This window comes from Idiotropiscis lumnitzeri, chromosome 13 (genome assembly GCF_059441095.1).
Source record: "Idiotropiscis lumnitzeri isolate Australia: NSW breed Sydney's pygmy pipehorse chromosome 13, RoL_Ilum_1.0, whole genome shotgun sequence".
In the NCBI taxonomy this organism is placed as follows: Eukaryota; Metazoa; Chordata; class Actinopteri; order Syngnathiformes; family Syngnathidae; genus Idiotropiscis; species Idiotropiscis lumnitzeri.
In genome coordinates this window covers 17,403,328-17,417,499 of record NC_142403.1, presented here as the reverse complement: position 1 = coordinate 17,417,499, position 14,172 = coordinate 17,403,328, and the positions used below count along the sequence as shown (strand labels likewise).

The 14,172-nt window shown below is 40.9% G+C and overlaps 2 protein-coding genes across 2 annotated transcripts in view; one reads left to right on the top strand and one right to left on the bottom strand.

Moving 5' to 3' along the window:
- Window positions 1-6,754, bottom strand: part of rxrgb (retinoid X receptor, gamma b) — a 29,344-nt gene extending 22,590 nt beyond the window's left edge. The window contains exon 1 of the mRNA XM_088313163.1: window positions 6,333-6,754. Coding sequence (XP_088169289.1) covers window positions 6,333-6,363 — 31 coding nt within the window. The 5' untranslated portion in view covers window positions 6,364-6,754. The remainder of the gene's footprint in view (window positions 1-6,332) is intronic.
- A 6,041-nt stretch (window positions 6,755-12,795) lies between these two features.
- atf6 (activating transcription factor 6) overlaps window positions 12,796-14,172 on the top strand; it is a 30,769-nt gene continuing 29,392 nt past the window's right edge. Inside the window, exon 1 of the mRNA XM_088313205.1 lies at window positions 12,796-13,022. Within this exon, the coding sequence (XP_088169331.1) occupies window positions 12,926-13,022 (97 nt within the window). The 5' untranslated portion in view covers window positions 12,796-12,925. The remainder of the gene's footprint in view (window positions 13,023-14,172) is intronic.

Genomic DNA, 14,172 nt, shown 5'->3' with positions numbered 1-14,172 from the left:
GGAAGAACAATGCATGGCAAGGCCTAAGGGAACTTAAATAAACCGCAAAACCCATGAGGGGAATGCAAGTATAATGTGAACCTCGGTACAAGAAGCCAGGGACGGCAGCAAAAAAACAAAAAAAAAACAACAACAAAAAAAACAGTTTAAGTTTAATTTGTTCTTTGGCCGTGCTTGTAACATTAAAAAAACAATTGTATTTTAGAATCATATTCGTCATTGCAATGATTGGAAATGTCACCAAGGTGTTCACAGCCTCTCCCCGGAAAAAATAAATACAAAAAGTATTTTTTTTTTTATAATATAAAAAACGGCATTATATTTGACTTTATCTGAAAAATATGTAGTCATGACATAATGAAAACGAATGTAACGTTGCCCGCATTTTTTGCTTCATTTCAATGGGCGTTGCGCTGCTCTTTTAGCATTAAGCTAACACTGTGCTTCTCAAATAGTGGGGCGGGCCCTCCTGGGGGGGGGCGCCGTGCGATGCTAAGTGGGGTGCGTGTGAACCTGGGGAACATGTTTTTTTGCCGCCGTACGACAATAAAGTGTAATTGCACCTCCACTCCAGTAGTTGGCAGTGGCGCTCTCCTTGCCCATTTTACGCAGCAATTATTAACTCTACGGTGTAGGTTTGTTTTGCAATGAAAATGCTATTATTTATAGTTGCAGCGGAGTTCGTGGTGGTGGGCGGGGGGCACAATTTTTTTTATTCTTGCTTGGAGGGGCGTAACAGAACTTTTAAAGCAAAGTTATTGGGCTGCTTTAAATACACAACATACTGTAATTCTCTTCGGCCAGCATTGGCGATAAACAACCAAACGACTGCTTGTTGTGAAGCAATTAAAAACTCAGCCCACTCAGCCAACAGTTCTCCATTGCGGATGCAAAAAGTGCTTTGCAAAGTTGACGAGACACATATTCATTCTAATCACCGGAGGATACAAGCTGTCCCGAACAGAAGCGTACAGCTGCTTTTTGAATACCCCCTGCCATCATATCAACGATTCACCTGATGCCCTTGAAGCCTTATAAATAAACATTAGTGTCGAAGGGGCGCTCAGCAAAGCCCTGGACGTGCACTGCTTAAAGCACACATAACTCAACAGACTGTCTTGTGCGCTGTGCACCTGTGTGTGGCTGCGTCAAATGTCCAGACAGCGCTTGGATGAGGGCCACCAGCAGTAATCAGATCCACTCGCGGGGCAAAAAGAGACTCCACAAGCCCCGATGCAAGACAACAAAATGTTGGAGGACGCCAAAGCTACCATTCCAAGACTTAACAAGTCCCAGCGGGAGAAGCAGAAATAATTCTTAAATGTATTCTGTGCTATAATAGAATGTCATGGCCCACATAAAACGCTGAATTACCCCCCAAGTGCTAAATTTGGCGCACACGCTGAACACCTTGAACAAAAAGCTTGAAAATGGATTTGTGAGTACATCCTTAAAAGAAATGGCTTTGTCCTCAGAGTCATTTACAGTATCATAACAATATAAATACAGGCCAGGGTATCTCAAAAGTTACTATAGTCTTATTTACCATCACTGATGAAAACAACAAAATCATAAAGCGGGTGTTCACGCAAAGTCAGGGAAAGCCTGTCTGGAGAGCTGTGTTGGAACTCGGCAAACTAAAATAAAATAAAATAAAATAAAATAAAATAAATGCTACAATATAATATAATACATATAAAAATAATAATAATAATACATCTTGTTCATTATAAAATAGCATTGGTATCCAAACTACGGCCTGTGGGCCATTTGCGGCCCATCAGCCATTTTTAAGTGACCCACAGCATATTGTCGCTGTCCAATGAATAAATACCTCTGTCCATATTTTTTTTCTATTTTTTATTTTTATGGTAATGGGGTTTCGATGTAACAGACATCCCAACCCAAAAAATGCATGAATGTGATTTTTTTTTTTTTAACACTGTTATGTTACCTAGAACATTGTAGCGTTAGTAAAGGTTTTAATGATTCGGGACAATTTGAGGCCGACATTATTTCCCACGGGGGAAATAAAATAGTTTCAAATTACACAAACAACTCCGAGGCAGTCAATAATGCACTCAAAACAAGCAATCACCAAACGGGGCAGTGACGGTGCGAGTTTGGGTGGATTGCAATGCAGTTATTGCACAATTAATGAAGACATTTCCAAATACACCTCACAAGCAAACACCGTTGCAACCTTTTCCAAGGTCTTCTACTTGATTAAATCCGGAATTAAATCAAGGGTTTGACCTTCTTCACTAATGACTAATTACTGACAATTAGCCCTGAGAATGGCCTCCCTGCGCCCCCTTCTCTTCCCTCAACTCTGTTCTCACAATAAGCACGCGCGCGCGCGCCCACGCACGCACACACGCACACAATCCAGTCAAGCAGCCTTTTCCACTGACACAGAGCGACGCATGCTCAATACTACTGCATGTATTGTGTGCTAATGCATTAGGTCTCAAGTAGCGAGAATCCTTGAGTAAACCTGCCAAGAGCCACACCCTTCTACCTGTGTGGTTGATTTATCTCTGTGGGAGTGGGTGGGGAGCTGCGCGCTGGGCTTGGCAGTCAGCGAGCAGGTTTTTAAAAGCTGCCACGGCTTTCCAGACTCGGCAACGGCCACATTCTTTCAGTCACATGACGACGTGGTCGCGGTCGGGTCCCACACAGTGAGCTAGACGGTGGCGTTGGTTGCTAGTAGGAACGTATATATGAACGTAAAAGTGCTGAGTCAGAGCGTGAACTCTTGAAAAAGTCACGGTGGTTCCCTTCAAACAAGGGAGACTGCTTTCTTCCAGCCCGCCCTGCCGATTCTTCCTCTTTTATAGTTCTCTCTTTTCACTTGCCGTCGCTGTCAAGACTTCTTAAATAAGTTCTCAGCATCAAAGGCCGCCGGGGGGTCGCGCGGGGGGGGGGGGGGGGGGGGTGATTCGTCAGGATCTCTTCGGCGGATGGGAAAATTTTCAACGAAAAAAAAAAAAACAACAAAAGTGCTGAGAAGCAAGAAATGCTGATTCTTCTGCAAAGCGAAGGGCGGGCCTTCAACAAGCCGACTGAAACCGATGTCTGAGAAAAGAGCAGCGGATCTCCAAGCAATCAGATCACAAGACAGTTTTGTTTCATCTATGCTACACGTTGTGGTAAATTAGGATTCGTTTATCAACGCCAGCATCTATGCAAGAAACAAAGCACATTTATGGCCCTGGGAAGACAAAATTTAGAGCCAAGAAATATATTTTTAAGGGGTGACGATTTTACCATCAATCATAAGGGCAAAAAAAGGACTTAAAGCTGATGTTCTAGATGACTATTTTTTTTTTAATAACATTAATAAAATCTGACCAGGGTGTTCATGGGTTGGAGAAGCGTTTGCAGTCAGACCATCCCGGGACGAAAGAACACGCAGCATATTTAACAGCTGGATCTTGAACAACACACAAGAACCATGAAAGCGCAACACAAATCCAGAAAAGTGTTTCTGATGATGAAACTAAGAATAAATCAGGCCATTCGGGATGCCACAAGACCTAAATATTCCATATCCGGTCAACCGCTATAGGCTTCCCTTCCAAGTGGTCCAATCCAGATGTCTCTTCCGTTCCCCTCGGGGGCGGTGAGGGGGGGGGGAATACTAGTTATGGAAACAATTACCAGCCTCTGCGAATGGTGTTGAGATTTCAGTGACAGCAGATTGAAGCTGTTTATGCTCAAAGGCCCATTTTGGGTTATTATTTAATGCCACGCGAATATCTTTCGCTACACTTGCTCTACTTTCCAATCAATTGATTGTTCGTTCGTAAGTAGGTAGCACAATATTAAAAGATCCATGAAAATAGCTAAAGAGATGGTGGTCAAAAAAAAAAAAAAAAAAAAAAGGATCCAAAGCATACCACATCATGGCAGCAAAACGAAGAGCCTGGCTGTTGTTAATTAATTAGTTAATAAGTACAAATATTTAATCCTTGTTGATCTATTCATACCAGTGACAGGCAAAACAATTAAATAATTATCCACTTAATAGCAGAAGGTACATAACTGAAATCTCTGAGTCATTTGACATGAGATCATCATTACGACAATACTGTTGGGGACATTTTTAAGCTTCGTGATGTGCTGTGATTTTTTTTTTCTTAATGGAAAATATGTGAATTGCCTCCATAAACGTTGGGAAACATTGACCCTGTAATATTTCATAAGCGATGCTAAAGAGCACACAGACGTGCCTCGAAAAGGTCTTACATGAAAATGTGTGCAGTAAAATAACTTGGACAGCATTTTACGTTGCTGGAGTCAATAAAAAAAAATTATATGGAATGATTTTCATCTATAAAGAAAGCAAGATAAAAGCGGTCCCCTGTTTATGAGCAAGTTCCATTCAAGCATTCCGTATTTGATCATTAACCTACGCGAACACAGTAGTAGCAAATTTATAATTATAGCAAAATATTTAGTGAAAAACACTACTAGGCCTTAAATAAATATAAAGTACTTAATGTAAAACCTTCAGATGTGCCACGTGATCCGTTTGTAATGCCGCCGTGCAAACGAGATGCAAATGGGGCATAAAATAGCTCTTTCTGAAATTGCTTCAACTACCTTTGAAAATCTAAAATTCAACTCCATCCCGACACTTACATTGTGAAAATAAAAATTCTCAACCTACCTTGTGCACGATAAAGAACAGAAAAGAACATTGATTTTTGACAAAAACGTGAATCAAAAAAAGACATTTGCCAACAAATGTTCACATGCATGCTATAGAGCCCCAAAAATGATATCAAATCTATTTAAAAGTGTGGCCACAAAATATTAAATTGTGGCCACAATGTACTTCTTTGTAGTTTGTAGCCACAAAATACTAATTTCTGGGCGGATTAGCATTCCCACAAACAATATAATTGAATATCTGACTAATTGAATGGAGCGCACCTTTACAATAGCCCGAGTGGTGCCTCGGCTTCCTTCTGTGGTATACGAAAGAATCACTAATTTAAATGTTCAAAATGTGAATAATGGAACAGTGGCTAACACTTTCTTTTTTGTACAGTACTTAAAGTGCAGTTCAATTTAATTTTTATGCCTTTAATCTTTTAGAACAGTTCACTGTCAAACATTTTTAGGTATCTTTTTTTTAATTAATTTACGTGCATTTATTCATTTAAATTGTTGTTCAAGGGACTTTTATTATTTTTATTTTAAGGACAGTGTGCAATATTAGCTTATAATAATGTGAATATACTTTAAAGGGGAAAAAAACTGTTATTGGCCTACTACAATGTAGCAGTATTTGTTAGTCATTCCGTTCCAGTTCTACAGAATGTCCAAATTGTTCAGAAATTATATTAATATTATTATGTATTTTGTTTGTACATTATACCTACTCCGTGACCAGAGGTTTGTATTCTGAACGCTGATCCACCTAACAACCTGTGAGCACATATTCGCATTTTACTGAGCATCACCATTGATATTTTTGCCGATGTCATGTCTGAGGCTCCATACCCACTAGAGATGTGTAAAAAAATAATAATAATAAGATGACCCAAACAACCACTTGCAAAAACAGCATTTAAAGTTACGACTTGATGCTCCCGCGTGTTTCTAGTTCTGCAACACATTAACCAAGATCCCTGGCAAAAATTCTATCCTTTGCAATTCAACTTGTTAATTCAGTGTACTGAACACACAAAAGTAAAGCCATCTCCTTTGGCCCACTGTGGTCCACGTGTTGCCCAACTCCACAGGGCTGTAAAGCTGTCACATAAACAATTCTGCTAATAGAAGGGCAATGGAGGGGTGTTGGGGGGGGGGCATCAGCTGGTTCAAGGGCAAAGTCGTCGAGTCAGAGCAGGAGTGAAGCTTTACTTAGCAAAATGACATCATGCTGTCCGTGGGATGGATGCCCTCTAAGATGACCCGCGTTGTATGGAGGAGGGGGCTGTAGTGGGGGTGCCACACAAGTTTGTTTGTGACAACAAACCGGGCCGTTTCTGCCGTCTGTTTCCCCCGCAAAGTCTCTCCATGCTCCGCGCAGTAAATTAAGTTTCAAACTGTTTAGTAGAGTCATAAATTACATAAGTGCAATTAAAATGCCAACCTCTGACCTTGCCTGACCGCCACGACCACCTGACTTTATTTACAGCACAAAAATAATCGCATCGGGAAACACCACGGCACTAGGACCGAGGCTGCTTGTGGTGAAAGCCCAGAGAGAGGGCGCCATGGCCGGGAAACGCTCCTCCGCCAAAGAGCCCTTCCTATCCGCTCGCTCGGTTTCTCCGCGACGGTTTTGTAAGTCGAATACGAGGAAGAGTACTTACTTAGATGGACATACGGATCATGGCTGTCCATAACGGTGCTATAGTCGAGGTTTCGTAGGTGTCCTGGAGTCGGCGGTGCTAGGCATCCCCGCGCATTCCTCTCCCGGGCCGGACTGAAAAGCGTGCGAGGCGGCTCTGGAGCCCGGGGGGCCCGGCGAGGGAGGAGGAGGAGGGGCCGCTCAAAAACAGCATTTCTCCCAATGACAACAGTGGTCCGTATCAAGCTCCAACACGATCGGGACCAAACGCCTCTGCTGCTCCTGTGGTGGATCTGAGAGTTTCCTTCTTTTGCTTTTTTTTTTCCTCCTATTTTTTTGCGTAACTTGTTGGCCTACTTTCCGGGTAAATAGAAGAATCATCCATCAGAAAATACCGAGAATCAGACGCCAAAGCTGTCAGCTGAGAATCCTGGAGGAAATGTTTGCTGGAAGCAGAAAGGAGTAGCAAAGGTCTCCACATGCACAAACACGTGATTTTTTTTACCGTTTTTTTTTTAAATAAAAGAAGCATTGCATTTCCGGAAAATAAACATTTTTTTAACCTGCAACCATACACAGAAGCCAGTGGAGTGTCAACAAATGATTTGCATTAGTGCATTTTCCTAGCTAAACATTTAGTACGTCTCATGTTTTTTACCCTGCACTTAAAAAGAAAACTATGTGACCTACAGCCGCAATTGAAAAATAAAATGAAATAATTTACCAGGGAGTGTGGCTGTGTTCCAAATTAACCAATAACATTCAAACTCATGTTAGGTGAAAGTCAGTACACAAACATTTTTCTCAGCCAATTTGTCTTGAAAATGGCCTCGCAAGTGTATCTGCAATTAAATTCCCTCCTTCGGCCATTGTGTTTTAAAAAAAGCAAAAATATATTTTCCATTTTCGAAAGGTCGTCAGTTACAACTTTCGAGTGTGTTGATTCCGTATAGTGCTGCCCCCTCACGAGTGAGTATCCAATCACAAAACACGTTCATCACCTTCACTGTAACCAACTCGACGCCTGATTGGCTATCGCAACTGTCTATCAAATCTGAAAGCCCTTTTACTTTGACAGAACAGATGCACGCACGATTGTATCTGAAGGCCTCGACGAAAAGTGCGTGTCACTGGTATCATGAAATCTGCCTGGCAACACGAGCTAGCTGAATTCTGATTGGAGAAAAACGCCTAAAAATACAACACATTTTTTCTTGATTATGTTAGGCAAGCAGAGAAAGCCTTGACTTCTCATGTTTACCTGTTGCTAGAGTGAGCCTGACTAAGAGTGGGTGGCGACCCCCCTCCCTACCCCTGTGGAGTAGACCCCCCCCCACACACACACACACAACCCCTTCTCCACAGAGCGGGGTCATGCAGAGGTGAAGCTCCCGGTACCTCCGAAGGTTATTCAGGAGTCAAGCTGCACTGAGCCATTCACTGACTTGAACTGCGCGAGCGCGCCAGACGCTCCGTCAACGCCGGGGCCGCTGACCACTCAGCTGCCCCACTAATGGGACCGGCACCCCCGGCTCCACCATCCTTGTAACAGCAACCATAAAAGAGCTCAGGAGGATGCTAACCAAGATGAATGGCATTTTTTTCCCTTCTCAGCTCATTCTGCGCTAATCAGGGCTTTTCATTTGTTATGGCCTTGCGCCAGCCCCTCCGCCACGGCCTCCATTAGGGGCCAGATAACATATAAATTCATTAAAGTCAAAGCGGGACATAAAGTGGTCATTTGTCAGGCTGTTCTTTGTGTGGACCTAATGGTGGCACATGGTTCAAGGCATTGAGATGATTTCAGAGGGATTTTTTTTTTTTTTTGTGATGCCTTCTCGGGAACTTTAGGACTGAAGACATGGGAGCTGACTGATTTTTTTTTTTTGCATCTGTTACTTAGCCTACTTTGAATAAAATAGTTTTACCTAGGGCTTCATTTTGGAAGTTCTCTGGTGCAACTTCAGCATGCTACCACCCATCACGCACACACACACACACACAAACACAGTCAATGAAGCAACCTTCAACACTAATCCTTTTGTATTCACATCACCATTCCCACCAAACAATAATCTCAAACCTAACAAGTCACCAAGCACCAAGACCGACGAATGAAACCTGAGTCGCATGCTGCTTCATGTACGACCACATAAAAACAGACAGAATTGAAGGAGCATCCGAATAAACACACGTTGTTCCATCTTCAGGATGGAGGTTGAGGCTGTTGTTGTCGTCACGGGAGAGGGCAAGCCTCCATCTGCCTGTGTTCTCATTAGCCCCTCTCCGTTACATTTTATCAGAGGGAACCCCACCCCTTCGCTTCTTTGACAACCCCTCCTCCCAGTTCCATACATACGCCTGAGATGATAAGTGTTCTACGCTCTTTGTGTCGGCCTGCATAAGACAATGCAACGTAGCGCTGCGGAGCATCATCCATCTCAAAAGTCATCAATCTGGGACACAAAAGATGAAAAGTGGTCCGAATGTTTTTTTTTTTTTCACCAAAGGGGGTTTCTCTAATTTGAGGATCTTTTGACTCATTTGCTGTTGATTTAGGCAACACTAGTTTGTGATCTAAATCAGTGGTAGGCGGTCAAGGCCTTCTCTGCTGGCCTAATATAATCAAAGAATCATGATTATATTCTTTACTTTGATGTCATATCATATCCGAGTGTTGAATTTTTAGGTTAGAGTTTTTATCCAATCAGAATTCAGCTAGCTTGTGTTGCCGGGCAGATTTCATAATACCAGGATTAAAATGTAAAACGGGCCGCATGTGGCCCCCGCGCCGTAGTTTCACGCCTGTTCTAGATTGTGTAATTTTGGCCATCATGGATGAGGTTGAGCGACACAGTGGATGAGTGGTTAGCACATTTGATTTACAGTTCTGGGTTGGGGGTCCGAATCCGGGTTTCAGAATTCCCGTGTTCTCCCTATGCTCACATGTTTTTTTTTGCCCCCACATTCCAAAAACAAAACTCAATCGACATCAGTGTTTCTACTATTCATCTATTCACATGCAAATTTTTAACCCGAGAGTAAATCAGTTGACATCACATGAAATGATGTAAGAAATAAACGGCAATCATAACACAATCACTTCAGACAAAAAGCAGGAGAGACATCGTGTCACGTCTTAACCTATTAAAGCGCTCTGTATTGGGTTAACCTGCTAAGTAATCTGCTGTCCATGTCTGGATGTGAGCGGCTTTACACACAATCAATATGACAAAACCCACCTCCCAAGCGCCCCCAACCACCCGCCGTCTTGCACGCCATTATCGCACCACTCAAATCAAGCATGTACGCATTATCCAAGTGCATGACAAGAAGACGTGACCAATTGTTCTATTTATACATTCATACCTGTGGGACAAAATACTGATATTGTGATGTATGGGATTGCATTCATAGAATTCAGCCCAGCGTAAAGCGTAATTGCACTTGCTGTGCAGTAGGTGGCAGTGGTGCTGTAATTATTATTATTTTTTTTTCTTAATTCCAGGAAACAGACGGCACGGTGGACAATTGGTTAGCACGCGGCTTCGATTCTGGCTCCGGCCTTCCTGTGTGGAGTTTGCATGCGCTCCCCGGCCTGCGTGGGTTTTCTCCGGGTACTCCGGTTTCCTCCCACATTCCAAAAACATGCATGCCAGGTTGATTGGACACTCTAAATTGCCCCTAGTTATGAGTGTGAGCGCGAATGCTTGTTCGTCTTTGTGTGCCCTGCGATTGGCTGGCAACCAGTTCAGGGTGTCCCCCGCCTACTGTCCAAAGACGGCTGGGATAGGCTCCAGCACCCCCCGCGACCCTTGTGAGGAGAAGCGGTACAGATAATGGATGGATGGAAATCCCAAGAAACTTAATGTATTTCAAATCTTTTTTATTACTAATTAATTATGCAGAGGTGTACTTATTACAATTTTACTGCCATATGATACTATTTATAGTCGTGTAAAAGTAATCGTTTTCCTGGGGGGGCGTAACCAAATATTTGAGAAGCACTGATGTAATGTTATCATTATAGATATCGTTGGCAAAATATTGTCATAATAAAAATTTTACTTTATTGATGAATATCTTGGATTTTCATTGTTATTCTTCTGACTTCTGGCAGATGGCTGACTCTTAACGGGTGCTTCCTGCTCCATAACAAGTCAAACGAGATGATCTCCTGATCTGTGAAAATGCAGCAGACAGGATTCAATCCAGTGTGGAGTCAAGCAGACCACCTCAGGTTAATCTCACCGCGACCTGAAATGTCCACCAAGGATTAGCGCGGGTGGACACCTGCTTCAGATTTTTAACACACACCTCTAGGCAGTGTTTTCCAACCTTTAGTTAGCCAAGCCACATATTACACATTGGAAAATGTGTCACTCGGCACATCATCAAATAAAAATGTCAAAAAACTATCAAGTCTGCTCCAAAAATATTGGAACGGAAGTCTGCCCACCCCTGGTGTCTGTTCCAAAACTTTTGATCACTTGAACAAAAACGCTCTGTCGTGAGTTGTTTAACACATTGAGATGTAAATACTGTGAAATAAAGGATGAAATTCTCAACGTTTGTCTCATATTCATATTTAGATGTGAAACCCAAATGTCTTCAGTTTAATGGGACGCAAACTAGGGCCTGGGGGCCACATGCGGCCCGTTAAACGTTTTAATCCGGCCCGCCGAACTTAAAAAAAAAAAAAAAGAATAAACATTTACGAAGTTATCGTACCCGTGGTGATCAATTTTCCCAAAATAAAAACAGAAATAAATAGGATATGAAATAGTTATGCATGTTTTGGTACATGAGATGGAATATTGAATTAGTCATTCATGGAAAAATTATCAAACCTCTTTTGAGTGAGAGCGACACAGACTCTGGAATCGGCCTGGCAGGGGGAAGCTTTCATTCAAGCTGAGGGACCCCATCAGAATGTAAATGTAACCATGAGGGAACACACCTCGCTGGCCCCACTGCACTGGACACCCTATGACCCTTTACTAGAAGTTAAAAGTTAGTTAGAAAATTTGCATGAACACTGAGAGGAGAAATCGCTAAAATCCACGTTTCCGGCCAATGGGGTGGCCGTGGCATCGTGTAAATGTAGCTTGACATTTGCAAGCACTTAATGAAATGATTAATGTATAATCAGGACACCATTATCAGATGTCCAAAATAGATACCGTATTTTATAATCAGGCTTGCTGTGGTTAGATATGAAGATATTTTTAAGAGTCTGATTGTTGAGAAGATATGGATTGACGCAAGAAGGCTGAAATAGCGTGACACGTTTAACTCTTTAGAGGACATTCATTAAAAGGTTAAAAATACAGAAAGTGTAGTACGGTGCTGCAACATTTCAGGCAAGCAGCATTCATTCATTCTCAACTATTTTTTTTTAAAGAAAAACTGTTGCAATGTCTTTTTATATTTCATTAAATTTGAAACAAATTTGATTGTATTGATTTTTCATTTATATTTGAGGCAGGCATTGTGGTCAATATGTGGTGGCTTTAAGATCCAGATGCTCCCCGTCGCGACTCTTAATTCAAACCAAAAGTGGCACGTCAGCAGCGTACTGGATGAGCTTTGTGTGCATTAATCTGTCTCATCCACATGGCCGTTTTGGAGTCAGTCTCACAATTTTTGCAATGAAAAGAACAATTTTCAATAACAAAGTTATGGACTAACAGTGCCTGTTAGTCTATGTGTAGCAGGATTTTTCTATATACCCCCCGGGCCTGTTTCAAAAATTGCTCACAAGTGATGGGACATTTTGATTCTGGGAATTCTAGAAGTGATCATTTGAAAATGTAACACTTTTTAGAGATTTACTGGAATAAACTAGCCTGGGAAACCCCCGAATGAAATTATAATCCGGACAAAATAATATGACACCCTATAATGTACGTATAATTATTTAGGATTTAAGTTTTTAATTTTCTTGTAATTAATCTTAATGATTTTAAGTTCAATTATTTAAATAAAGTGACGTTTTGGGGATATAATATCTCAGACATCCAGCAAATAATTGAATCTAAATTAATTTCATTATATTTTCAGTGCTTACACTACCAAGTAACTGTCATATTGTTTTCAGAAATATGGGAATAGGAAAAATTATCAATAAAATGCCTAATTTTATGTAAAATTGCATCAAATTTTTCCGCCCAAAATCCCTCGCAGCCCCTCTACCTGTATGGATATCAACCACCAATATATACTTTAATGCTATTGTTCGCGATTTTTTATTTAGACTGTTTTTTCTTAAAAAAACGTCGTTTATTGTGGACTATTTGACATGACTTTTGATTGTAAAAATAAGGAAAGAAATGTGGTGGACGTGTTGCCTAATGCCTTTTGTTTTGTTCACCTCCTGTTTGTAGTGACATAGCGCTACTGAGTGGTTAATATGCGTCACAACAGCGCGACGGGCATTTTATTTATTTTTGGGCCTTTTGTCCCTCCGGAATTGCCGTCTTCACTTTAAATGTCAGACGTGTAATTTTGCGTCATGTATAATACTTCTTCCGGTTACTTTCAGTCGATACGCACGATTTGTTCTCAGCGCGTTACGATTTTTGACATTCGACCTACCAATGAATTTGAAGGAAAATGTCGTCCACCTTAACGTTAGACTTCGATAAGCATCAACCTTGTTTCACGATGAACCCGGAAACGGGCTTCTCCGTCGACCAGGCAGGCGAGTGGGGTAAGTTTTTCTGGATCTTCTTTGGCGGAGATGTACGAGCCGTTTATGATGACAATAAACAAATCAACATGTATTTCGCGAGAACGTTTAATAGATTTAAATTGAAATAGAATGAATATGGTGAGTGGTTGTGGTGTACCGGGCGTCTTATTTTCACACGAGTTAGCATTAGCTAACTGGAAATGACGCGATTATGTAATAGGTTGCGTTCGAAAGCAAATAACATACAAACTGGTTTCAGAAGTCTGTTTTTTGAAACATTATTATGAATGTGTCATTTAAATCCTAATTCTAATGTATTGGTAGAACAGTGTGACAAATTGCCAAACACGTATCTACACTTCAATTCATGCGTAATAACAATGGTTTCTTTGGACACGTAAACTCTTGTAAATCCATAATAGAAACATCAAGGCAAAAAAGGGGCTTGTCAACTTGTCATACATTAAACACCTCAAAGCATTTACTAAATTGAAGTTAAGATGTTTTCAATGTAGCCGCTACGTTTATTAATGTGCAAATGAAATAATCTTGAGGTTTTTTTTTTTTAAACAATCCCGTGTTTTAATAATAACATTGCGGATGTTAAAACGGTATGTTACAATGGCATGAAACTATTACATTTACATTTTAGCAATAAAATATTTATTTTTGAAGAGTAAATAAACCTTGATGTTTGTACTTGGCGAGTATTTATTAAAAAAAATTGAAGAGTAAATAAACCGTGATGTTGGTGCTTGGCGGGAATTTTTTTATTTATTTTTTTCTATGAATGGCATTTGTTTTTAGTACATAATGAAAGTTTGACAACCCCTGATCGACGTCATTTGTTTCGAAGGCAAAACGAGTCGCTCAATAGTTCAGAGCCATTGCGTCATTACTATTCCCAGAAGAAATAATGGAAACGATACACTATATTAACAATTCATGCCACGATTGTCATAAATTATTATAATTATGGGAATAGTTACAAAAAAGTGTAAAAGTAAGCTCCCAAGTGATATACCCTCTAATTTGTGACATCAGAAAATGTAGACGACGACAGTGAGGCCTCATGATGGTTTGCAGTGCATTGGGCAATCTGTCGTGATGTATAATATTGAATTATTTATACTTTAATCTAAGATTAAAACAATTTTGAAATTTACGG